Genomic DNA, 25,018 nt, shown 5'->3' on the forward strand with positions numbered 1-25,018 from the left:
CGACTCCTATTTTCTCGTTTTCCACCGTTCTCAAAACTTCAAACAATGACTGCAGTAGCGGATGCTGTTCAACAATAACAACTTTGCTTTAATTATGCTGACAAGTTCTGGAAACCGGGTATAGAACGATCGTTCCCGTGGGGTTTTCAACCCTTCCATGGCAACTGGGTCTAATCAGACAACTCTTGCATCCAGGTATCTGTTCGCCTTGTGATTGGTCTTTCGCTCTAGTATAGTTGATGAATTTGAAATCATCGTTGCTGGACGTGATTAGGTAAGTTGAGTCATCCAGGTATTCCGCAGCTGCTTCGTCGGGTAGAATTTCAACTTCATGAGGACAAAGTCTCAAAGCAGAGGTTGGTAAGTTGAAAAATAGGCTCGAAAGACATGTTGCCGAGGAGCTTCTTGCCATTGGAAAAGGTTTCATGCAGAACAGCAACCTGGAAATCCCCCTACAGTGCGAGTTCATCTTTCCTTCGGAAACTTCCGCAAAATTATTATTATATTCCGAAACCAACAAATAATTTTTATCAAATCTGTACTTGGTTGCCGTCGACCCATTAGCTATTGGCTGCGGAATAGGTACTGCGCGGTAAACACGATGAAAACCATTCGTATGATGAACCGGAATACTGAGCAGAATGTTCAAACTATTGTGTGTAACTATTGTCGATTCCACAAGTTCAAACCTATAATACGTCATAAGATCATATCGCGGAATTGCCTCTTTCTGGGTGTCCAGTTGAAGACCTTCTAAGACCTGCAACAGAACTTCCGGTGGGATCATTGTAGCAGGAATGTGTCCCTGAGCCAGAGAGCCCAATGCATCGTCCAGCACGTAGCCAAAATTGTGCAAAGCAACTTTATAGGCAATTAACTCCAATCTTATAGCAGTCATATGATCGCTGAAATTTCGAACTCCTGTTGTGAAGGCAATGCTCTTTTTAAAAGTTGATGCCCACTCATGACTTTTTTCGCACTGTCCAGATTTTTGGTCACCATAAGCTCCATAAGATACAGCTTTTGCGAGTTGCGAAACCGCAACTCTATTAGTGTGAAAATTCGCATTTGCATCTTTGGATATCAGCCGTAATTGGCCCTGGGTCTTGTTAAGAGAGTGGTCTAGCAAGTGAATCTTTTCTCCTGATTCCAACGTAAATGTTCGAATAGCTCCATCCAAGAATTCCGATTCTTTGCCCAAAGGGTCAATGTCCTTGCTGCTTCCACAGAAACCAAAGAAAGACATATAGTGACAGAAACCTTTTTAAGTACGGGAGCAAGTACAATTGAGGAAACTACTGAGACGGCCGCAATCACGGCAAAAATTGCTCCAGCACCGCGACGTTCGCGACCGTGACGGGGATTAGTCGTTCCATTAACAAACGTCCCTATGCGGTCCTTAATGTCCCTCCAAACCTTTTCAATCTCCTTGACTTCATATTCCACGCCTTTGATTGTCACATATGTACTGTTCAGCAATCGTTCATGTGTTTCTTGATCACCACATATGGTTCCATCATAGCCTCTCCACTTTATTGCCTACTTCAACTGAAATTCCTGATAAGCCAAGTCTAAGTGAGTCAGATTTATTGCCGGTAGTCCGGGAATTGGTACGGTTACCCACGTCGCTTCGAGTCCACTTGAAATTATCACTGGGGTTTCAGGAATGAAAACCGCTCCAGCCGTGTTTCTTTCGATCTCTGATCGCACTATTCCCGCCAGAATGAGCAACGCAATGGCCCTCCACACAACCACCCCTCCCATTATGAAGGATTGTATCTAAATAAATGTCAATATTATTTTACTACGAAATAACACAATAACCCTTATTCATTAATCGAGATCAATAATTTTGCCCAATATACTTAAAGTAATTATTTTTTTATTCTGATTTTATTTTTGCAGGGAGGGGTAACAAAAAAAACCTAAAACCTATCAAAAAGTATCAAAATAAAACGTCTATTCGTCAATCCCGATTCGGATCTCGGGCTTAATATCTCGCCGAGGCCGTTTGCGCGCCAAAGTAGTCTCCTCTAGCATTTGAGGCGTTTCATTAGCTTGGATCACCGGTTGTTCCTCCACGTCAAGTTCTTTGTCGTTTCTATCAAATGTTGAACTTTCCTCGTTGCTCTGGTTGGCTTTTGTTAGATCACTAGCTTGGCCAATGTTTGTATCAGCTAACACGTCTACAATCTCCGCCACATTGCAGGGGTTAGAGCCTTGTTCGGCTTCAACTAGCAGGACGGAGGGCTCGTTTGATCTCGCATCACGTGATCGGACATGTGCCGCAGCAATTTTACGTCTGCGTTGTTGCCTTTCATGGAGCGTGCTTTCGGTATTCCTCGTGACCTCCACATCATCATCATCTTCTTCCACTTGATCATCAGGGAATTGATTAAAGAAATTCTGCGAAGGAAAAGGTGTAGGTTGCTTGTTCCTGCCACTTGCGTCAACTGTTCGCTCCTCATTATATGGTTTCAGCAAATTGAAATGAACTATCCTCGTTTTTCTCGGTCTTCCTTCTTTGTAAATCATGTAGTTGACTTCTGAAGTTCTTTCCTGGATAATGTAAGGGACTTCGTAGGGAACAAAGAACTTTTTTGATTTGGTCTTTTGCTTCGAGTAAAGCCAAATTTTTGCACCAATTTCGTAACGTTCGCCATAAACTTTTTTTAAGTAAAGGTCCTTCTGTCTCTGCTGGTTTACTCCTAATTGCTTCCTGGCGTTAGCATGAGCTTCACGAAACTGTGCGTCGAGCCAATCGATAAATTCTCTTTGGCTGCGCTCTTCATCATGAGGTTTTGGATAAAACAAATCAATTGGATACTGACACTCCTGTCCAAACACTAGACTAAACGGCGTGCCTTGTGGGATCCTATGAACGGTTGTGTTGTAAACGAAATCTACGTAGAAAACATCTCGTCCCAGGACCGAGGATTTTCTGCGCAATACTTGGATATGACATCCGCCAAAATTCTATTGTGCCTTTCAACTTGGCCGTTTCCCTGAGGGTTATACGGAGACGTACGTGTTTTGTCAATCTTCAGTAGTTTGCACATGTCGAGGATTAACTGACTACCAAAGTTCTTTCCTTGATCTGTGTGCAAAACATCTGGTACTCCGAATTTTAAGACCCACTTCTCAATAATTGCTCGGGCGGCATCTTCCGACTCTGTACCTACGAGAGGTGTGCTTACAACGAACTTTGTAAACATATCAGTTATCACTAGAATATGTTTTGTTTTCGAAGCTTTGGCCATTGTTACTGGTCCCAAAATATCGGCCGCTACCTTATGAAATCGAATTCCAACTTTGAATGGCTGGAGGCCGGCAACACGTTTCCGGCCCGCGGTTGTCCTTGCAGCGCAGGGAAGACACCACAATAACCGTTTTTCTATTTCCAATCTCATTGACGGCCACCAGAACCTTTGTCTCACCCGGTTGAGTGTTTTTTCGAACGCAAAATGACCTCCTCTAACGGGAGAGTCATGTAGTTGTTCTAATATCTCTTTACGGCCAGTTGCTGGAACAATCAGTTGTAGGACTGGCTCCTCCGAGGAACCACTCTCGTTCTTAAACCACTTACGATATAGTATTCCATTCTTAATTGACAGTTCATTCCATCTTCCCCATAGTGCCATTACCTGTCGCCCGTATTGGGCAGCTTCATCTTTGGTTATCAGGTTTGTTCCAAAGTTTAGACAGTTTTTGTTCTCATCTACAGTTGCCAGAAAGAGAATGCGGCTGATAGCCTCATCTTGTTCTTGCATCAACCTCACGTCCGATTTACCACGATTGAAACTTGGTCTTCATCGTTTTCTAGCAGTTGGTCATCTTCTAGATCCACTGTTTCGTCATACTGATCCTGAAATGTAAGCCGTAGATGATCAGTGGCCTTGTAAATTGCTGTGTCTATATCTACAGCCTCGGGACAATTTCTGGTCATCTCTTCTCTTTCTCCGGGTTCCCACTCAGGATTCTCCTCTGTTCGTCTTGTGAGTCCGTCTGCGTTGGCATGTTTCGATCCAGCTCGATGGACTACTTGGAAATTATACTCCTGTAAGAACTGACGCATTCGGAACGTCATTCCTGTTGCATCATCGTCATTGTCGTGCCTGAAGAGCCATCGAAGGCTAGCATGATTGGTTCGAATGATAAACGGTAGTCCCCATATGTAGTTCTTATACCATTTCAATGCCTGTATCATTGCAAGTGCCTCGCATTTGGTTGTGGAGTACATCATTTCTGTTTTTGTGAGGACCCTACTTGAGTAGACAATTGGCCGTTCCACACCATCGACAACATTAGAAATCACTGCTCTTTAGCTTACTTTGCTGGCATCTGTATCAATGATGAAGGGGCAATCAAAACGAGGAAACTGCATCACTGGCGCGGTAGCAAGTTCGACTCGAAGTCTATCAAATGATAATTGGCAGTCGGAATTCCACTCGAAACGAGCATCTTTCTTTGTGAGATCCGTGAGTGGCCTTGCAATCTGGGCAAAATCTCTCACAAAGCGTCGATAGTAATTGCAGAAGCCAACGAAAGACCGAATCTGTTTCACCGTCTTTGGTACTGGCCAATGCTTTACCGCCGAAACTTTATCGGGGTCCGGTTTTGCTCCTCCGTTGCCAATAATATGACTTAGATATACAACTTCTCGTTGAAATAATTTACACTTCTTGGGCTTCAACTTCAAGTTCAGCGCTCGCAGTGTTTGAAAAATAGTTCGCAAATGTTCCAAGTGATCAGCTTTATTAGTACTATAAGCCAGGACGTCGTCGAGGAAGATGAGAATAAATTTGTAGAGTTAGTCTCGAAAAACCTCATTCATCAATCGTTGGAACGTACCAGGTGCATTTGACAATCCAAAAGGCATTCGAACGTATTCAAAAAGACCTCCATCCGGTGTCACGAAAGCTGTTTTGTGACAATGCTCCGGGGCCACAGAAATCTGCCAATATCCACTCACCAAGTCCATTGACGAAAACACTTTTGCTTCCTTCAGTGCATCGAACGACTGGTCGATCCTAGGAATTGGGAAAGCATCTTTGATTGTTACGTCATTTAATTTTCTGTAGTCACTGCAAACCCGCACACTTCCGCCCTTCTTCTTTTAAAGAATTATTATAAAAAAATTATTATAAATATAAATAAAAAATTATTATTATATTCCGAAACCAACAAATAATTTTTATCAAATCTGTACTTGGTTGCCGTCGACCCATTAGCTATTGGCTGCGGAATAGGTACTGCGCGGTAAACACGATGAAAACCATTCGTATGATGAACCGGAATACTGAGCAGAATGTTCAAACTATTGTGTGTAACTATTGTCGATTCATCAAGTTCAAACCTATAATACGTCATAAGATCATATCGCGGAATTGCCTCTTTCTGGGTGTCCAGTTGAAGACCTTCTAAGACCTGCAACAGAACTTCCGGTGGGATCATTGTAGCAGGAATGTGTCCCTGAGCCAGAGAGCCCAATGCATCGTCCAGCACGTAGCCAAAATTGTGCAAAGCAACTTTATAGGCAATTAACTCCAATCTTATAGCAGTCATATGATCGCTGAAATTTCGAACTCCTGTTGTGAAGGCAATGCTCTTTTTAAAAGTTGATGCCCACTCATGACTTTTTTCGCACTGTCCAGATTTTTGGTCACCATAAGCTCCATAAGATACAGCTTTTGCGAGTTGCGAAACCGCAACTCTATTAGTGTGAAAATTCGCATTTGCATCTTTGGATATCAGCCGTAATTGGCCCTGGGTCTTGTTAAGAGAGTGGTCTAGCAAGTGAATCTTTTCTCCTGATTCCAACGTAACTGTTCGAATAGCTCCATCCAAGAATTCCGATTCTTTGCCCAAAGGGTCAATGTCCTTGCTGCTTCCACAGAAACCAAAGAAAGACATATAGTGACAGAAACCTTTTTAAGTACGGGAGCAAGTACAATTGAGGAAACTACTGAGACGGCCGCAATCACGGCAAAAATTGCTCCAGCACCGCGACGTTCGCGACCGTGACGGGGATTAGTCGTTCCATTAACAAACGTCCCTATGCGGTCCTTAATGTCCCTCCAAACCTTTTCAATCTCCTTGACTTCATATTCCACGCCTTTGATTGTCACATATGTACTGTTCAGCAATCGTTCATGTGTTTCTTGATCACCACATATGGTTCCATCATAGCCTCTCCACTTTATTGCCTACTTCAACTGAAATTCCTGATAAGCCAAGTCTAAGTGAGTCAGATTTATTGCCGGTAGTCCGGGAATTGGTACGGTTACCCACGTCGCTTCGAGTCCACTTGAAATTATCACTGGGGTTTCAGGAATGAAAACCGCTCCAGCCGTGTTTCTTTCGATCTCTGATCGCACTATTCCCGCCAGAATGAGCAACGCAATGGCCCTCCACACAACCACCCCTCCCATTATGAAGGATTGTATCTAAATAAATGTCAATATTATTTTACTACGAAATAACACAATAACCCTTATTCATTAATCGAGATCAATAATTTTGCCCAATATACTTAAAGTAATTATTTTTTTATTCTGATTTTATTTTTGCAGGAGGGGTAACAAAAAAAACCTAAAACCTATCAAAAAGTATCAAAATAAAACGTCTATTCGTCAATCCCGATTCGGATCTCGGGCTTAATATCTCGCCGAGGCCGTCTGCGCGCCAAAGTAGTCTCCTCTAGCATTTGAGGCGTTTCATTAGCTTGGATCACCGGTTGTTCCTCCACGTCAAGTTCTTTGTCGTTTCTATCAAATGTTGAACTTTCCTCGTTGCTCTGGTTGGCTTTTGTTAGATCACTAGCTTGGCCAATGTTTGTATCAGCTAACACGTCTACAATCTCCGCCACATTGCAGGGGTTAGAGCCTTGTTCGGCTTCAACTAGCAGGACGGAGGGCTCGTTTGATCTCGCATCACGTGATCGGACATGTGCCGCAGCAATTTTACGTCTGCGTTGTTGCCTTTCATGGAGCGTGCTTTCGGTATTCCTCGTGACCTCCACATCATCATCATCTTCTTCCACTTGATCATCAGGGAATTGATTAAAGAAATTCTGCGAAGGAAAAGGTGTAGGTTGCTTGTTCCTGCCACTTGCGTCAACTGTTCGCTCCTCATTATATGGTTTCAGCAAATTGAAATGAACTATCCTCGTTTTTCTCGGTCTTCCTTCTTTGTAAATCATGTAGTTGACTTCTGAAGTTCTTTCCTGGATAATGTAAGGGACTTCGTAGGGAACAAAGAACTTTTTTGATTTGGTCTTTTGCTTCGAGTAAAGCCAAATTTTTGCACCAATTTCGTAACGTTCGCCATAAACTTTTTTTAAGTAAAGGTCCTTCTGTCTCTGCTGGTTTACTCCTAATTGCTTCCTGGCGTTAGCATGAGCTTCACGAAACTGTGCGTCGAGCCAATCGATAAATTCTCTTTGGCTGCGCTCTTCATCATGAGGTTTTGGATAAAACAAATCAATTGGATACTGACACTCCTGTCCAAACACTAGACTAAACGGCGTGCCTTGTGGGATCCTATGAACGGTTGTGTTGTAAACGAAATCTACGTAGAAAACATCTCGTCCCAGGACCGAGGATTTTCTGCGCAATACTTGGATATGACATCCGCCAAAATTCTATTGTGCCTTTCAACTTGGCCGTTTCCCTGAGGGTTATACGGAGACGTACGTGTTTTGTCAATCTTCAGTAGTTTGCACATGTCGAGGATTAACTGACTACCAAAGTTCTTTCCTTGATCTGTGTGCAAAACATCTGGTACTCCGAATTTTAAGACCCACTTCTCAATAATTGCTCGGGCGGCATCTTCCGACTCTGTACCTACGAGAGGTGTGCTTACAACGAACTTTGTAAACATATCAGTTATCACTAGAATATGTTTTGTTTTCGAAGCTTTGGCCATTGTTACTGGTCCCAAAATATCGGCCGCTACCTTATGAAATCGATTTCCAACTTTGAATGGCTGGAGGCCGGCAACACGTTTCCGGCCCGCGGTTGTCCTTGCAGCGCAGGGAAGACACCACAATAACCGTTTTTCTATTTCCAATCTCATTGACGGCCACCAGAACCTTTGTCTCACCCGGTTGAGTGTTTTTTCGAACGCAAAATGACCTCCTCTAACGGGAGAGTCATGTAGTTGTTCTAATATCTCTTTACGGCCAGTTGCTGGAACAATCAGTTGTAGGACTGGCTCCTCCGAGGAACCACTCTCGTTCTTAAACCACTTACGATATAGTATTCCATTCTTAATTGACAGTTCATTCCATCTTCCCCATAGTGCCATTACCTGTCGCCCGTATTGGGCAGCTTCATCTTTGGTTATCAGGTTTGTTCCAAAGTTTAGACAGTTTTTGTTCTCATCTACAGTTGCCAGAAAGAGAATGCGGCTGATAGCCTCATCTTGTTCTTGCATCAACCTCACGTCCGATTTACCACGATTGAAACTTGGTCTTCATCGTTTTCTAGCAGTTGGTCATCTTCTAGATCCACTGTTTCGTCATACTGATCCTGAAATGTAAGCCGTAGATGATCAGTGGCCTTGTAAATTGCTGTGTCTATATCTACAGCCTCGGGACAATTTCTGGTCATCTCTTCTCTTTCTCCGGGTTCCCACTCAGGATTCTCCTCTGTTCGTCTTGTGAGTCCGTCTGCGTTGGCATGTTTCGATCCAGCTCGATGGACTACTTGGAAATTATACTCCTGTAAGAACTGACGCATTCGGAACGTCATTCCTGTTGCATCATCGTCATTGTCGTGCCTGAAGAGCCATCGAAGGCTAGCATGATTGGTTCGAATGATAAACGGTAGTCCCCATATGTAGTTCTTATACCATTTCAATGCCTGTATCATTGCAAGTGCCTCGCATTTGGTTGTGGAGTACATCATTTCTGTTTTTGTGAGGACCCTACTTGAGTAGACAATTGGCCGTTCCACACCATCGACAACATTAGAAATCACTGCTCTTTAGCTTACTTTGCTGGCATCTGTATCAATGATGAAGGGGCAATCAAAACGAGGAAACTGCATCACTGGCGCGGTAGCAAGTTCGACTCGAAGTCTATCAAATGATAATTGGCAGTCGGAATTCCACTCGAAACGAGCATCTTTCTTTGTGAGATCCGTGAGTGGCCTTGCAATCTGGGCAAAATCTCTCACAAAGCGTCGATAGTAATTGCAGAAGCCAAAGAAAGACCGAATCTGTTTCACCGTCTTTGGTACTGGCCAATGCTTTACCGCCGAAACTTTATCGGGGTCCGGTTTTGCTCCTCCGTTGCCAATAATATGACTTAGATATACAACTTCTCGTTGAAATAATTTACACTTCTTGGGCTTCAACTTCAAGTTCAGCGCTCGCAGTGTTTGAAAAATAGTTCGCAAATGTTCCAAGTGATCAGCTTTATTAGTACTATAAGCCAGGACGTCGTCGAGGAAGATGAGAATAAATTTGTAGAGTTAGTCTCGAAAAACCTCATTCATCAATCGTTGGAACGTACCAGGTGCATTTGACAATCCAAAAGGCATTCGAACGTATTCAAAAAGACCTCCATCCGGTGTCACGAAAGCTGTTTTGTGACAATGCTCCGGGGCCACAGAAATCTGCCAATATCCACTCACCAAGTCCATTGACGAAAACACTTTTGCTTCCTTCAGTGCATCGAACGACTGGTCGATCCTAGGAATTGGGAAAGCATCTTTGATTGTTACGTCATTTAATTTTCTGTAGTCACTGCAAACCCGCACACTTCCGCCCTTCTTCTTTACAAGTACTACTGGAAAACTATAAGGGCTTTGGGACGGCCGAATAATCCCTTGGTCCAACATTGCATTAACTTCTTCCCTGATAATCTCTACTTTAGGTAAAGCCGCTCTTCTGGGAGGAATTTTTATTGGAGGGTTGTCACCAGTCTCAATCCTGTGTTCCGCAACATTGGTGCAGCCTAACGCGTCGTTGGTCAAGGCAAAAACATCGCGGAATTCTCCCACTAAGGCTCTCAAATCATTCAAGCCATTGCCTGTCACACCAGGTGCCGATAATTCAAGAATTTTTTGGACGTCGTCTTCAAGTTGAGACGTCGGTTTCAAATCATTCTGTAAATGAACATCAATATGTGTTTCAGCAGTCTTGGCAATGCGATCAAATCGGTTTGGGTTAATTTTTCAGCCATTAGAAGCTTCTTTAGCATGCACAGTCATTTGACGGTCATGAGGAACTGCCTCAATAAAAGTTGCCAACCTTTTCGGTCCTTCAATTCGTATTGGCACTGTTGATCCCTCTTTCTGACCTGTCCAAAGCTGATCAGTATCCAATTCGATAATGCAACGGTGCCCCTTTAAAGTCTCAAGACCCAGAATCATGTGGTTGTCGAGATCATGCATGACTAAAGCTTCAATATCAGTGTCGATTTCGCCTAAACGTAGATGCAATTTGGCTGTGCCGATAACATCAACTCGTTTACCGTCTGCAGTTTCCAGTCTACCAGCATACTTTTCCATTTTAACCGGAATGTCCAAGGAAAACAAGGTATCGTAACTGATTATGTTCGTGTTTGCTCCCGTATCGATGAGAAAGGCTAACTTCGTGTCATTCAACTCGCCCGAAACTAGAATGCTGTATGGTTCTTTTCCTTGCTCAGGCAACTCACGCATTGGGTCTGTTGTGGATGTTTTTGACCAGTGATTCCCCGGTGGGCCCGTCCCTTTCTCGTTTAAAGGACTATTGGCAAGTAGCGGACACTCTCTCTTGAAGTGATCCGAACTTCCACAATGGAAACAGCCTGTACCACTTTGTCGCCGTTGTTGGCCAGGGTTGTATTACCCCTGCGGTCGAGAAGCTGACGCAAATCCCTGTCCGTATCGACTATCTGGAGGGTACGGATTGAACAACTGCTTTCCAGTGTACTGAGGTGCATGAGCTTGCTCTGCGGGGGGTCCCGGTATGACAGACGAGACAAACTTACTCATCATCGAAGACATATTTGACATAAACTTTTCCTGACTGTCAACAAGTTTGTCAATTTTTGTCCCAAGCGTATCATTTGTCATCAGAGGCATTTGTGCAATTGAGGTGCCCTGAATACCTCTTGACGCTTGTGTAGGCAAAGGTTGAGCTACCACCGGAGGAGACGAAGTTGCCTCTGCCATAGTCCTTATTGCCGATTTTCTTTTCCGCTGTCGAAATCGTGAACCTTTCGTAATGGCTTCAAGACTCAGCGCTCTGTTTACAGCTTCGTCGAATGTCTGTGGATCCTCTCGAAGAAGCAATTCATAAATATCGGAGTCGAACGAACCATCAATAAATTGTTCTCTGTTCATGTCATCTCGGGACAAAGCGTTCATGCGTGTATGTGCGATATCACCCAATGCCCTTACTCTTCTTGAAAACTCACGCGTTTCCTCCTTGTCACCTTGCATGAATGCCTTGAACTCAGCTCTGGCCGTACGTTGATCTCTGTAAGGCGACATTCTTGGGTCCAAGTACTCAAAAACCCTCGCCAGTGTTGGCGGCAAATTCCTTCCCACTTGTCTCGTAAATCTGACAGGCATGGCGGTGAACTCGTCAAGCGCCCATGATCTTAAACAAGTTGGAAGGGCACGAATCGCTGTGATATCGTCCCAACCATTGGTGTCAGCTAGCCAGAGAAAGTGCTGCTTCCACTGGATCCACGTCGAGTGTTTTTTCGAAGGGTATCGATCCGGCCTCAGCGTGCCCGGTCCAAAAACCCCGCGGCCATCGTCTGGAGCATCGTCATCCGTGTCTTCGTCGCCTCTGTCAAATGCGAGAGGGTCGTTAGGTAGATCGTCTCCGTTTTCGCTCATTTCGGAAAACTTCAGCATTTAGTGGATAAAAAAAATAATCTTACAGAAAGTTACAAGGAGCGATGCCCACCCAGGAGCGCCACGGTCGTCTTCTGAATTTCTAACTAGGCCAACAGTGAGGGGGATCTGTCGCCCAGAAGATCGAACAAATTTAATTAAAACCAACACCGAAGGTTTAAAAGAAAATGATGAAGCAAGCGCTACCTTGTCTCTTTTCTGAGTTTTTCCCCTCGTCCACTCTTGCAGGCTGTTAAAACTGCTTTGTCCCAAAAGACGTTAAATTGAATAGAGAACACCAGCACAAATGTAGAATCCACAGTAAATAGATGCAACTCTCAATCAACTAACAATTTGAGACAAACTCAACTGCAAAATCTTCTACAAGTTCAAAATTTTATCGTGATTCACTCGAAATATAATTAACCAAGTTGCTCACAGTTTCCTAACTGGTCTTGCAACTTTACTGACTGTTTTAAGTTTAGTCCCACTAAACCAACTGCTCACTAGCTCAGTATTTTATCTCTCTCTCTCTCAACTTATACATGATAAGCTGATTGCATCTTTTTCTATAGTTACACCTACCCACCAATTCTTATCATCTAACTCCTAATAGAACCCGAGCAATGACCGAGCACACTTTTCATCGACCTCCCGGATGACCCCAAATTTCGAAACTTAATAACTTGCGAAGTAGTGGTCAAAACGTCTTCGGGTAAAGTTTTCTAGTAACTATGGTCTTCTAGTAACTTGCCTGCCAAGTTTCATGACCAACGGATCAGCCGTTGCGAGTCGTTTGCAATTTGAAAATTTTTAACGAGTCGTGGGTGCCGAAACCCGAAAAATCCGAGTTCGTCAAAATTGACCGGGGTGGTTATTTTTTGTCACCAACTGTCTCCGGTTATCATATTAATACCATTTCAAAGTCATTCGGCCGCTCAAAGAGGCCAATTTCCGGTTTTCGGCACTCGGGTCGTCCCGAAGCACCAACTTCCGGTCGAAATTTGGGAATGAAAATGTCACCAATCGAAAGCCCTTGAAAAGTTACACTAACCCTCCAAAAATCATAGGGCTACTACCAATACTCCACGAGCAATTCAAATTTTACGTTCCCCAGCACGGGCGTGCGCTAGTTCCGTTCAGGTTGGTGTGGGGTCAAATCCGACCTCAGAATCAGATTTCCCGTACCCAAATTAGTCTATCCCCCAAATTTCAGGTCAATCCGACTTCAAATTTTTGAGAAATTACTAATTCAATTTCAGTGTTAACTATTTTTCGTGAAAACTGCCTATTCTTATTTCAAAATGCTAATAAATTTTTCCCACAACTTCCTAAACCCTTCCCATGATCATGTGCTACATTACTCTGGACTTAATACCCATTGCAACTGTTAGTTACTCTTATATCATACCCGAACAGTCATTTTTCTCTCAAATAACGAAAAAATTCAAATCACACCACTTCCGGTGTTAACAGCTCGGAGTTTGGTGGTCGGATTGGCCCGAAGGGTATACCAGCCTGAGAGGACCATTGGGTGTACATGCCATTAAAATTTGGTAAACGTCCGCTTAATATAACCTCCATGGGGGGCGGGAAAGATCGGCTTGGTGGTATTTTCATAAAGTGAATAAGTGAGCATTTTATTTGCTTTAAACAAACATTTTCGCAACTAAGCTTCAGTCTTCAGATTATCGTCCTTACTACAAGTTCTTAAATCTATCCTCTATCGAAATGGCAGTCGTACATACTTCGAGATTATCCTGTAGTTGCGTTCAGGGGTTTACCCCAGGAATTGTCATTGGGTCGAGAAAAACAGCATTCGCCGCCGAAGCCGAAAATTTTTTTACAAAAATTGGTCACTTATACTTGGTTGGGTCCAATATTCAGGTACTACATCGTTCAAATGCTCGTACGAAGATATCTCAGATGCACAGTTCTAATGGCCACCTCCCCAGATACAAATTAATGCCGTTAGTTAGTCAAAAATTTCGTGTTATGCATCTTAAAGTGTGATGCGAAACGGTTATACGCGATTGTTCTACTTGCAATGATAATGCCATCTATTGCCACGTCCACAGGAAGTCCTCGACCGAGTATGCCGCGAGATGAGTCGAGAGAAGAAGAGAAGATACTGTTATGAATTGTTTAAAAGGTAAGAAAATCTTTTTTTCGTACAATAATTTCATATATTACGACGTCCAATTCTTTTTAGTTGCCCTGAATTCGACACCTCGCAATACGAGCCTATTGCATTAGACGTTGCTCATCCTAAATACAATTGTGTTAGTGGCTGTCTGTCGACCATTATTACGGGAAACCGCACGCAGGCGGGTAAATTTGAAAAATTATTTGTCAAACTGCGCACTGGGTCCGATAAGCACCTTAACGACAGACCCGGCAAAGTAATTCTATCTAAAGGGATCGAGGACGTCGAATTTATCAATACAACAGACCTCAGACTATTTGCTCGACGCTTCCGTATTAATATTTATGTATATTATGAATCTGGCTACGATGAACAAACTTACTATATCAGTCTAACTGGGACTCACAAGGGATTAATTCGAGGCGGAATATTTCTTAAATTCCAATTAGTGGAGGGTACACCGCATTGTCTAATAATATACCGCTGCGACAAGAAACAAAGGTATGAAAGGTAAGTTAATACTTATTATACATACAACCTATTTATTTGAGTCCAGTTTTGCTTCCTTTTTCAGTTCTTCCTCACCTTTTTCTTCTTGTTCAACCATCAAGCGCACTGCAGAGGCCAATTCGGGGTCCTTTTTATCCAATTCGGCCAAGTCAATCCCCCCCGTTGCCGCCATGCGCTGATTGACTTTCTTTACCTTCTTTTTCTTTTGTAATTTAATATCTTTTATTCGTTTCTTCTCGTTATCTTTTAGCGCCCCACCAGTTGCCGCCTGTACCACAGATGTTCCCGGCTCGAAAAGTGAGGCTGGGGGAGAAGGAGGTGGCGCGGAGTCAGTTTCAGGGGACGTTTCACCCCGATTTCCCCTGTATGGAGAAAATTTCATCCATTTTAGGACTTTCTTTGTATTTTTAGTTCTTGCCATTTTAACTCCCCAACTATGCTATTTTGTTTATGTATACACCTCAGTTTAATCAGGTCTCCTATTTGTCTTGTCAATCTGTTTTGGCAGTCTTTTATTACTAAACCTCAACCAATTTGTTATGCCTTTATCCGGTTTGTAACTTTGCTTACTTGTGTGCATATTTGTTTTAATGAGAATTTGGGGCACCATGTGTTTGCTTTCAAGAGAGTACTTAAATTTGTTCAATTTAGCTTTGGTGTTATTATCTTAATTAGATGGTCCTAATTGCGAGATTTCTAAAGAGCCTACATACACACACTTTCGCCACTTATAACTAACTATACTCAATTTCATGTTCGCTACAATTTAATACTATAAACAGTACATACAAGGGTTGCAACACTATGGTGTTTTGATTTACAAAGTAGCGGAAAAAACTGATTGATACATTACAAAAGCAGTGACAGTTTTTCATAAAAGTTTTATTTTCAAATGGAAATCTGAATAAGTCAGAATCTTAAAAAGTCAATACATAATTGCATTAATGTTTGAGCAACATTTTTAGAACTATCGCTTTGACATCGAAAAGAATCGAAAAAAATCGGCGTACTAATGAGAACTCTATGCAATACATTTGTTAAACACGGCAAAATTGTAATTGAAAAATCCGTTAGAGAGTGATGCAAAGGAATCTCAATAAAGCATTTTTTGCATATTTTAGAGAATAATTACGTCATTGACTCTAATTTTCTCACAGAAATTTTTTGCGTTAGCAGGTCAACTTTGTTCTTGTCCACAAAGTTGATAATGTGGTGTTTCATTTTGGGATACATCTCCTTCTTGCAAATTTATATCATACGCAAAAATAAGCTGTATAGCCTTCTAGTTCTCTCTGATATTTGGTTCACATTACTTTTTAAAAAAAATTACTAGTAACCTATATTAATTTAAATTTTTGAATAAATTTTACTAGCAACATACTTTTTCTAGAAAATAAGAAACTAATCTCAAAACTAAATTTTATCATAAAATGATAAACAATATCACTAGTGTTCTTTTATAATAAAGAATTGCCTTAATTAATCAAGATACCATCAGTTGGAGGAAGCCAATCGCTCTTTAATTTATGAGACTTTGAACCACTCAATCTTCTAATGGTAATTGAAGACTGTTGGTTTTTACGGGACAATATCATTTCTCATCTCCCTCTCCAATTGAATGAAGAGAATTTGTTGAATTGTTACTACTAGAGTTACAGTAGAACCACATCAGTGTTTGTCTATGTGCTCTACCTCAATTCAAAGAAAAAACATAGCCGGCAGGTTGCCGGAAAACAGCCGCGATAGACGCTTGTGGCCTTCCATGGAATTGAAACAACTAAAGAAATAAGATAGACAGATTGACCACCAGTCCTTCGATAGACCACTAGACTTTTTGAGTTATATTCGGATTTTCAATATATTTTCAATGAGTTTTAAAATTCGAATTTCAAAAATCATTATTTGAGCTCAGTAGTAAATTTTTTGAGTGAGGTAAGTCACGCAATCGACCTAAAAGCTGAACAAATGACGTCACGCACACAAATTTTAAGTGAAAAGCGTTAGAAGTCACTGAAATGAAAAAAAAAAACAATGGTAGCAAGAATCACCGACGGAGACGACGAATAAAAAAAACATAGCAGGACAAGTCCTGACGTACAATTCAAAGAATTTTCACTGACTAAACAGAAAACTAGACCTAGAACGAACTATGAATGGATTTGGAAAACCATTTCTAAAAAATCAGATAATAATAAATAAAAAAATAAAAAAGTCAATGTAAAAATGGCGCAAGTGCACAAAAAATAATAGCGAGAAATGGAAATTTGGTTCAGAGAAAATAGCTAGGCCTAGAATGAACTATGGTTAGAATGGGAAAACCAATTTAAAAAATCCGATACAAAAATTGAAAAACCACAAAACTTGAAGTGAAACACCGTTTTGTTCAAACACCGTTTTCTCATAATTCTTTAAAATTAGAGCAAAAAAATTCACGCCGCAAAACCACTCGCTTTTTCGCTCCACATCGTTTCGGCGTGACCAAAATTACCATCAATTTGACTTCAAAAATCATGAAAATGTGTGAACAGATCTTAAAAAAAAGACAGCGCCCCAATACAATTCAAATTTTTTGAATTGTAAAAAAAAACCTCGATGTCCCCAATAATAGCCGCTATCGCTACGCGGCTAAAAGCCCTTATTGAGATTTTTCAAAATTAATACTCGGAATCAAACTCAAGACTCTAATACGCAACAATTAGGGCATATAGGTTTGGCACTACTTAGATGCACACTATTGATCTTTGTCTAGTAAATGTTTAAGAAATTCAAAAATCATGAATTGAGCTCAGAAGTAATTTTTTGAGTCAGGCAATCGACCTAAAGGCAGAGTAAATGACGTCACGCACACGAATTTTAACAGCCAAGCAGTAGAATTCACTGAAAATGACAAAAACAATGGTCACAAGAATCATCGATGGAGACGACAGATTGAAAAAACATAGCAGGACAAGTCCTGACGTACAATTCAAAAAATTTTCACTGACTAAACAGAAAACTAGACCTAGAACGGACTATGAATGGATTTGGAAAACCATTTCTAAAAAATCAGATAATAATAAATAAAAAAATAAAAAAGTCAATGTAAAAATGGCGCAAGTGCACAAAAAATAATAGCGAGAAATGGAAATTTGGTTCAGAGAAAATAGCTAGGCCTAGAATGAACTATGGTTAGAATGGGAAAACCAATTCAAAAAAATCCGATCCAAAAATTGAAAAAACCATAAAACTTGAAGTGAAACACCGTTTTGTTCAAACACCATTTTCTCATAATTCTTTAAAATTAGAGCAAAAAAATTCACGCCGCAAAACCACTCGCTTTTTCGCTCCACATCGTTTCGGCGTGACCAAAATTACCATCAATTTGACTTCAAAAATTATGAAATTGTGTGAACAGATCTTAAAAAAAAGACAGCGCCCCAATACAATTCAATTTTTTTGAATTGTAAAAAAAACCACGATGTCCCCAATAATAGCCGCTATCGCTACGCGGCTAAAAGCCCTAATTGAGATTTTTCAAAATTAATACTCGGAATCAAACTCAAGACTCTAATACACAACAATTAGGGCATATAGGTTTGGCACTACTTAGATGCACACTATTGATCTTTGCCTAGTAAATGTTTAAGAATTTCAAAAATCATGAATTGAGTTCAGAAGTAATTTTTTGAGTCAGGCAATCGACCTAAAGGCAGAGTAAATAACGTCACGCACACGAATTTTAACAGCGAAGCAGTAGAATTCACTGAAAATGACAAAAACAATGGTCACAAGAATCATCGATGGAGACGACAGATTGAAAAAACATAGCAGGACAAGTCCTGACGTACAATTCAAAGAATTTTCACTGACTAAACAGAAAACTAGACCTAGAACGGACTATGAATGGATTTGGAAAACCATTTCTAAAAAATCAGATAATAATAAATAAAAAAATAAAAAAGTCAATGTAAAAATGGCGCAAGTGCACAAAAAATAATAGCGAGAAATGGAAATTTGGTTCAGAGAAAATAGCTAGGCCTAGAATGAACTATGGTTAGAATGGGAAAACCAATTCAAAAAAATCCGATCCAAAAATTGAAAAACCATAAAACTTGAAGTGAAACACCGTTTTGTTCAAACACCATTTTCTCATAATTCTTTAAAATTAGAGCAAAAAAATTCACGCCGCAAAACCACTCGCTTTTTCGCTCCACATCGTTTCGGCGTGACCAAAATTACCATCAATTTGACTTCAAAAATCATGAAAATGTGTGAACAGATCTTAAAAAAAAGACAGCGCTCCAATACAATTCAAATTTTTTGAATTGTAAAAAAAACCACGATGTCCCCAATAATAGCCGCTATCGCTACGCGGCTAAAAGCCCTAATTGAGATTTTTCAAAATTAATACTCGGAATCAAACTCAAGACTCTAATACACAACAATTAGGGCATATAGGTTTGGCACTACTTAGATGCACACTATTGATCTTTGTCTAGTAAATGTTTAAGAAATTCAAAAATCATGAATTGAGCTCAGAAGTAATTTTTTGAGTCAGGCAATCGACCTAAAGGCAGAGTAAATGACGTCACGCACACGAATTTTAACAGCCAAGCAGTAGAATTCACTGAAAATGACAAAGTCAATGGTCACAAGAATCATCGATGGAGACGACAGATTGAAAAAACGAAGCAGGACAAGTCCTGGCGCTCAATTCAAAGAACTTTCATTGACTAAACAAAGGATTGGGGCTAGAACAAAAAAAACATGTGAACAAAAAACAAATAACGAGAAAGTGAAGTTTGGTTCAAACAAAATAACTGGAATGAGCTATGAACGGATTAGGAAAACCATAAAGAAAAAAATCCGATCTGAAAAGTCGAAAAAAACAGCAAAATCAAAGCAACATTGTCGCATGTAAACAAAAAATCACCTGCGAGAAAACGAATTCTTGTTCAAACACCGTTTTCTCACCATACCTAAAACTTAAAATGACGAAAATTTCATGGCACAAAACCACTCGCCAAAATCACTACTCAAATTTGACTTCAAAAATCATGAAAATGTGTGAACAGACTTTAAAAAAGATAGCGCCCCAATGCAATTCAAATTCTTCCGAATTGTAAAAAACCACGATGTCCCCAATAATAGTCGCTATCGCTTCGCAGCTATTAATAACATTTTGCAAAATCTAGTCTCTGATCACTAAGTACGAAGAACTTGATCTAAATATCTTTTGGTAAAATATCAGATTTCGTCGCCACTCGGTTTATATTTTCCTCTTTTTAGAAACAGATTTGCTAATTTTCCCGTTTTTATTTTATTTTATTTTATTTTGTTTGATGTTATTATATTTTTATTTAAATTTTGTATTACAAAAGTGCTCAAGATGAGTGTATAGTACCTCGGACATACATCTCCGCCTTGTTGCATGAATGATCCCAGACTGAACCAGAGACAGTTGAAGATGCCAAAGGGTTCCTGGGAAGAATTGGATCCATTGGTACCAGTGTTACTCGACACCACCATTCTATGCTCTACATACGTCACTCGGTTGAACTGCAAACAAAACTAATAGAAACTCCGAAGCACCCTAAAGGCTTTCCGAGTAAATCACACAACAATTTGTGTTTTTTTTACCCGATTTCTCATGAAAGGCCCATTTACAATCAAGTATATTGAGCCACCAAAGTTTCTCAGACTTCACATCGATTGTGTGTCAATCATACGCAATAAATCTAGAGAAATCATGCAATTTTTCATTTGACATTTAATCGATTCATCATGGGTATTTACCTAAAAAAGTGTGTCAATTTTTGCACAAATTGTTATAGAAAATTGAAATTTCACAATGATTGTGTGTGTGATTCACAAAGAAAACAACTTTGAGGTTAAGTCCATGAATATTATGCAAATTTGAACAAATTGGCACCGAAATGTATTTTTGATAAAAAAATTGCGTAATAGTACAGGATTTTTCACCGTTTAAAGCAAAATATTCCTTTTTCCCCGTCCAAAATTTTGTAAGCATATACGCTTTGCTCGTCAAAATTAAACCCCGACGAACACAATGTGGTGCAAAATTACACTAAAGCTCTTCATGCAATTTTGATCACAATTTATAGAAAAATTCAACGGTTCCAGCGAATTAAAATAGATTTTTTAGGTGGTCCAAGGTATTAGGTGATTTCTTGAGTTTGTTCCTAACGCTTGCTATTTCTATGTACAAAGCTTTAAAATTTTTAAAAATTACATGTAGTAAATCAAATTGATATTGTGCTTAGATGAAGTCGAATAAAACATCATGAGATGGGGTCAGAAAGTTGGTTAAGTAGAATCGGTTAACGTACATTGTGTTTCTGTTTTTAAACAACAGTGCGTTTTTAACAATTTTCTTTGTTTTCGTGATTTCATTGAATTTCAGGAAGACAATCTGAAGAATAAGATGGGTAATTTCAAAACCTATTAGGTCAAATCCTGAAACGCCATCCAAAGAATTACATTAGCTGCTGTTAACAACTATTACCTTTTTTCCAGGAAAACTAAAATTTGTTAGTCAACAAAACATAAGTCTTTAAAAGCGCAAAACAAGAAAAAACTGAGAGCAATATTAAATTAATTATTTTGCTAAAAAACTATCGTCGTAAAAATCATCGACAATAGCAACACTTTTTATAATTAATGACCCTAAGCATCATTAAAGTAAGCACACCATAAAACGCACTAAAAACAATGAGAAACAAAGCATAAAGGGCACAGAAAACAAATTTGACTAAACTGAGGATCTTGAAATTTAGTGGCCTCAAAGCAGATAAACACAACTAAACTGTTTAGAAAAATCATTAAAAACGCCGTGATTTATAACTTAAGTTCTAAAAATAATCTAAATTCCGTTAGAAAGAAATGGGAAAAAAGCGCCAAATAAATGCAAGAAGATTAAGAAACCTGCTAAATTATTTCAAAAACAATTGTTATCTAAGTCATCATGAGCAAAAAACTATAGCTATTAATATAAACTGAAGTCTAGAGTGGAATCTAAACCGTACTTGAAGACCAATTAGAAAAATTCTTATTGAGATTTAGCGTCAACCACACGATAAGCAAATGAAACGGAAAAACTCATAAATCCGACATTTGGTTTTGAAAGATTAGTGCCAAGGTCATGAAAAACACTGTATAAAAACAAGCAACAAAATTGGACTTAATTGTGCCTCAATAGTAATGATTAAGACGTGTCAATGTTGGAATTAGTTTATGAGACAATAAAACGCATAAAAACTACAGGCAAAACTCAAACGTTCGCATTTTTTGACGACAAATAAGGTCGCAGATATTAAATGCACCAGATAGAAACTCAAACCTTTAATTAGGTTCATTAATGGTGATGCTGTCGATGAGACTTGTACTTAATGAGACTTATTGATAACAACAGAATGAACAACGCATACAGGCAAATATCAAAAACGCTATAATTTTTGTAAAATAATAGGCCTCAAAATCAGTGTAACAAATAACTATGAAATGAGGACATTAACTTGGTTTACCTAGGACTCATTAACAGCTGATGAGACCTCTATTGACGAGACTAGGTAATGAAACAACAGAAAGATTAACAATTACGTGCCGACGTCAAAATTTCAGTGATATTTTATGTCATCGATTAGTCTCAATGCCATAGAGCGATTTGATTCTAGAATCAAGGATCCAATCAGCTGCAAATTAACAACACTAGAGGAATAATTATATGAGAAACGCAAAACACGAATTCAGGAAAAGTTTCCGATAAATTTTCTGAAGAAATCTTTATTCAAAAACTTGCTACCCACTGATAAAAAAACAGAAGAGAAACGCCACATGCAGAGAAAACGCGAAAAGGAGATGTTCACAGCGCTGATGAGTTTGTTTAGTCGCCGCTTACGAAAGTAGACTAATACTAAAGCGTTCCTTAAGTACTGTATCAGAATTTTAGGATCTTTTCCGTTTGTGGCCCCCATCTTAGTGGGCGCATATTATTTGCACCCCCCAGTCGCACGTGCCATTGTTTTATATAATGATTTACTATTAATGGCACGTGCTCTGTAACTGGGGGGGGGGGGGTGCATAACGTACTGGAGGGGGGGACAAACGGAAAAGATCCGAATTTTAAAAGGCTCATCATTCATTATTTATTACTCATCGGTGAGTTAATGTGTTAATGCACGTTGAGATTTGTTCATTTCTGATAAAGCGAATAATGAGGGCTTTGGCGTTATACATTTTTTAAGTAGGTTATTTCGCTTCTTGATGTTACCTAATGAGGGTGGTGAGAAAGAAATTGCGTAATAATTAGTATTTTCAATCTCACAGTGACTGAAGTTTTGTTGTGCTACTGATGTAATCGCAACATTATTCGATTAAATGTTTACTGAAATGCTGTCATCGCCTGCTCAAAGTTAGCCTACAACTAGGTTTTGCCGCGGAGTCAGATACACTCCTACGAGATAACAAAAATGAAAAAAATGAAAATAAAAATTCAACTTAAAACAGCTTGATTGTCAAACTTTTGGTCATTCAGATGAAAAAGAACAACAAGTAAATCGTTAGATAACAAAAACGAGATAACAAAAATGAAAAAAATGAAAATAAAAATTCAACTTAAAACAGCTTGATTGTCAAACTTTTGGTCATTCAGATGAAAAAGAACAACAAGTAAATCGTTAGTGGCCGCTTAGAAGTTTTAAAAGATTTTAATGAACTTTGAGACAGCCCAATGATTTTATATTGACCATAAATACGATTAACCTCTCTGCGATGTATTAGTTACCAAAGGAGTGTTATTCATCTTCGCTTTCCAATTCCATCTGTTGTGTTGTTTTTCATCAATTATTTTTACTCCACACTGACCTGATGACAATGATTTAAACATTCTTCTCTCTGGTCAGGCGAGTAAGATGCGACAAAAAAACCACTGCGCGTGGAAATAGCGATCGTCACCTAACATGGTCATCAACTTGAACGTTTTCTTAAAAACTGCCAATATTCCACCAGGGACTTCGATTGCAAGAGGAACCAATACGATCTTCGTAAATAGTTATCTTCGTGGAGACAATTTTCCGTTCACCTGGCGCATTAAATGCGCACCCTGCCTTTGTAGGCGCATCAATGAGAATGTTAGATAGCAGCAACGAAGTAACTTTTTCATCAAATACAGCAGATTTGCGCTATTTTGGCCTCTTGGCCGTGACTAACTTTCTGGTACCAGATTCCTTTTTAACTGCTGGTGAGAGATTCGCAGATGAGCAAGCAGACTTTTTTTAATCTCATACGGTCGCGTCTTGGGAAATCGCCGAAAATGCGGTAAAATTAATATTCTTGGGGTGAAAACATTTCCCAAAAAAGGAACAGAAAAAAAGAAACATTGCTAGTTTTTAGAAATTGCTAAGCGTTCAAGTCAATTTCACGTGCAACTTTTTTAAAGAATAGATTGAATAATGTAAGTTTTCTGCTGTTTCAATAACCATGGTCAAATTGATTCTGGCAAACAGAGCACAGAGTTAAACTAAATGGTACTGTTTTTGAATGATACATGTTGTCAATGTTTCATGTGTTTCCACGAGCCAATACCCAAATGAAAAAGCACCTATAAAAAGTTCTATAGTGTTTGGTGTTTAATGTGAAGCAAAATTATCTTAGAATCTGACCTCCAATTCATTGCCTTGACAAGACGAAAGTCTAGACACCAGAAATAGCACAACGCTCACACTGAAGTAGGCCAGAATGCAACAAAGCCATATCTCAGTGTGGAGAGGTTGGAGGAATGAGAAGAGGTTGTTGTTCTTCTCCTGTGGCTTCTGCATCATAATTGAGATGCCCAGAGTCATGAAGGGTTTCGTGAAGTCCACCACCTGCTGTCGCATCGATGTTATGGTCAGAGGAGCCAGGGCCACGTCCGCTTCCTGAAAAAGAAATCGTATCAGTTGTTTGAAAGTTAATTCCCAGTTTTTAAATTTAAATCATCAAAAATAATTGAATTGATTGTAAAGATGTACACGGGAGAATGATTCGTGTATTTTTCAGGCCTGGTATTCATTGTTCTTTTTTAGTTCCAACTTCTGCCGAAAGGCTGTTTGCGTGACAACAACTGGCTACATCGCTATACTTGTGGCTGGCCGATAGCCGAGGAGAAAATAAGGGTTTTCTCAAATTTATCAAGATCACATACTGCGATATTTTTTTAGCGATGCTATATTTTTTAATGGTTTTTGTAGAAAAGTTGTTTTTAGCTATTTGATACAATTTGTCATTAAGGGCTGTTTAGGAACTGAAAAGGAACATACAACCATTTAATAAGTCAAAATTAAATCAAAGTTTGACCTCAAAAGAGACTTTTTTGATCTCATCCGTCTTCGTTCTGTCTGTTACCTCACCCAATACGGAACTAGGATTTTAAATTAAATCGAGTGCATTTTTGTTTGAAAGTAGTGTACAGAGAGCGTTGTGCACAGCTTTACCTAATGTGACAAGAAGCTTTACTTGTTCAATGTAGATTTGGCTACAGAAATGAAGC

General features: G+C 39.6%; 1 protein-coding gene across 1 annotated transcript in view; it reads right to left on the reverse strand.

Moving 5' to 3' along the window:
* The window catches only part of LOC142340032 (glutamate receptor 2-like), a 118,391-nt gene that overhangs the window by 61,686 nt on the left and 31,687 nt on the right, over window positions 1-25,018 (reverse strand). The window contains exons 11-12 of the mRNA XM_075390430.1: window positions 24,153-24,407; window positions 19,877-20,031 (exon numbers count right to left, since the gene is read on the reverse strand). Of these exons, the coding sequence (XP_075246545.1) occupies window positions 19,877-20,031; window positions 24,153-24,407 (410 nt within the window). The remainder of the gene's footprint in view (window positions 1-19,876; window positions 20,032-24,152; window positions 24,408-25,018) is intronic.

Source organism: Convolutriloba macropyga, chromosome 5, assembly GCF_964194025.1.
Source record: "Convolutriloba macropyga chromosome 5, txConMacr16.3, whole genome shotgun sequence".
NCBI classification, from domain to species: Eukaryota; Metazoa; Xenacoelomorpha; order Acoela; family Convolutidae; genus Convolutriloba; species Convolutriloba macropyga.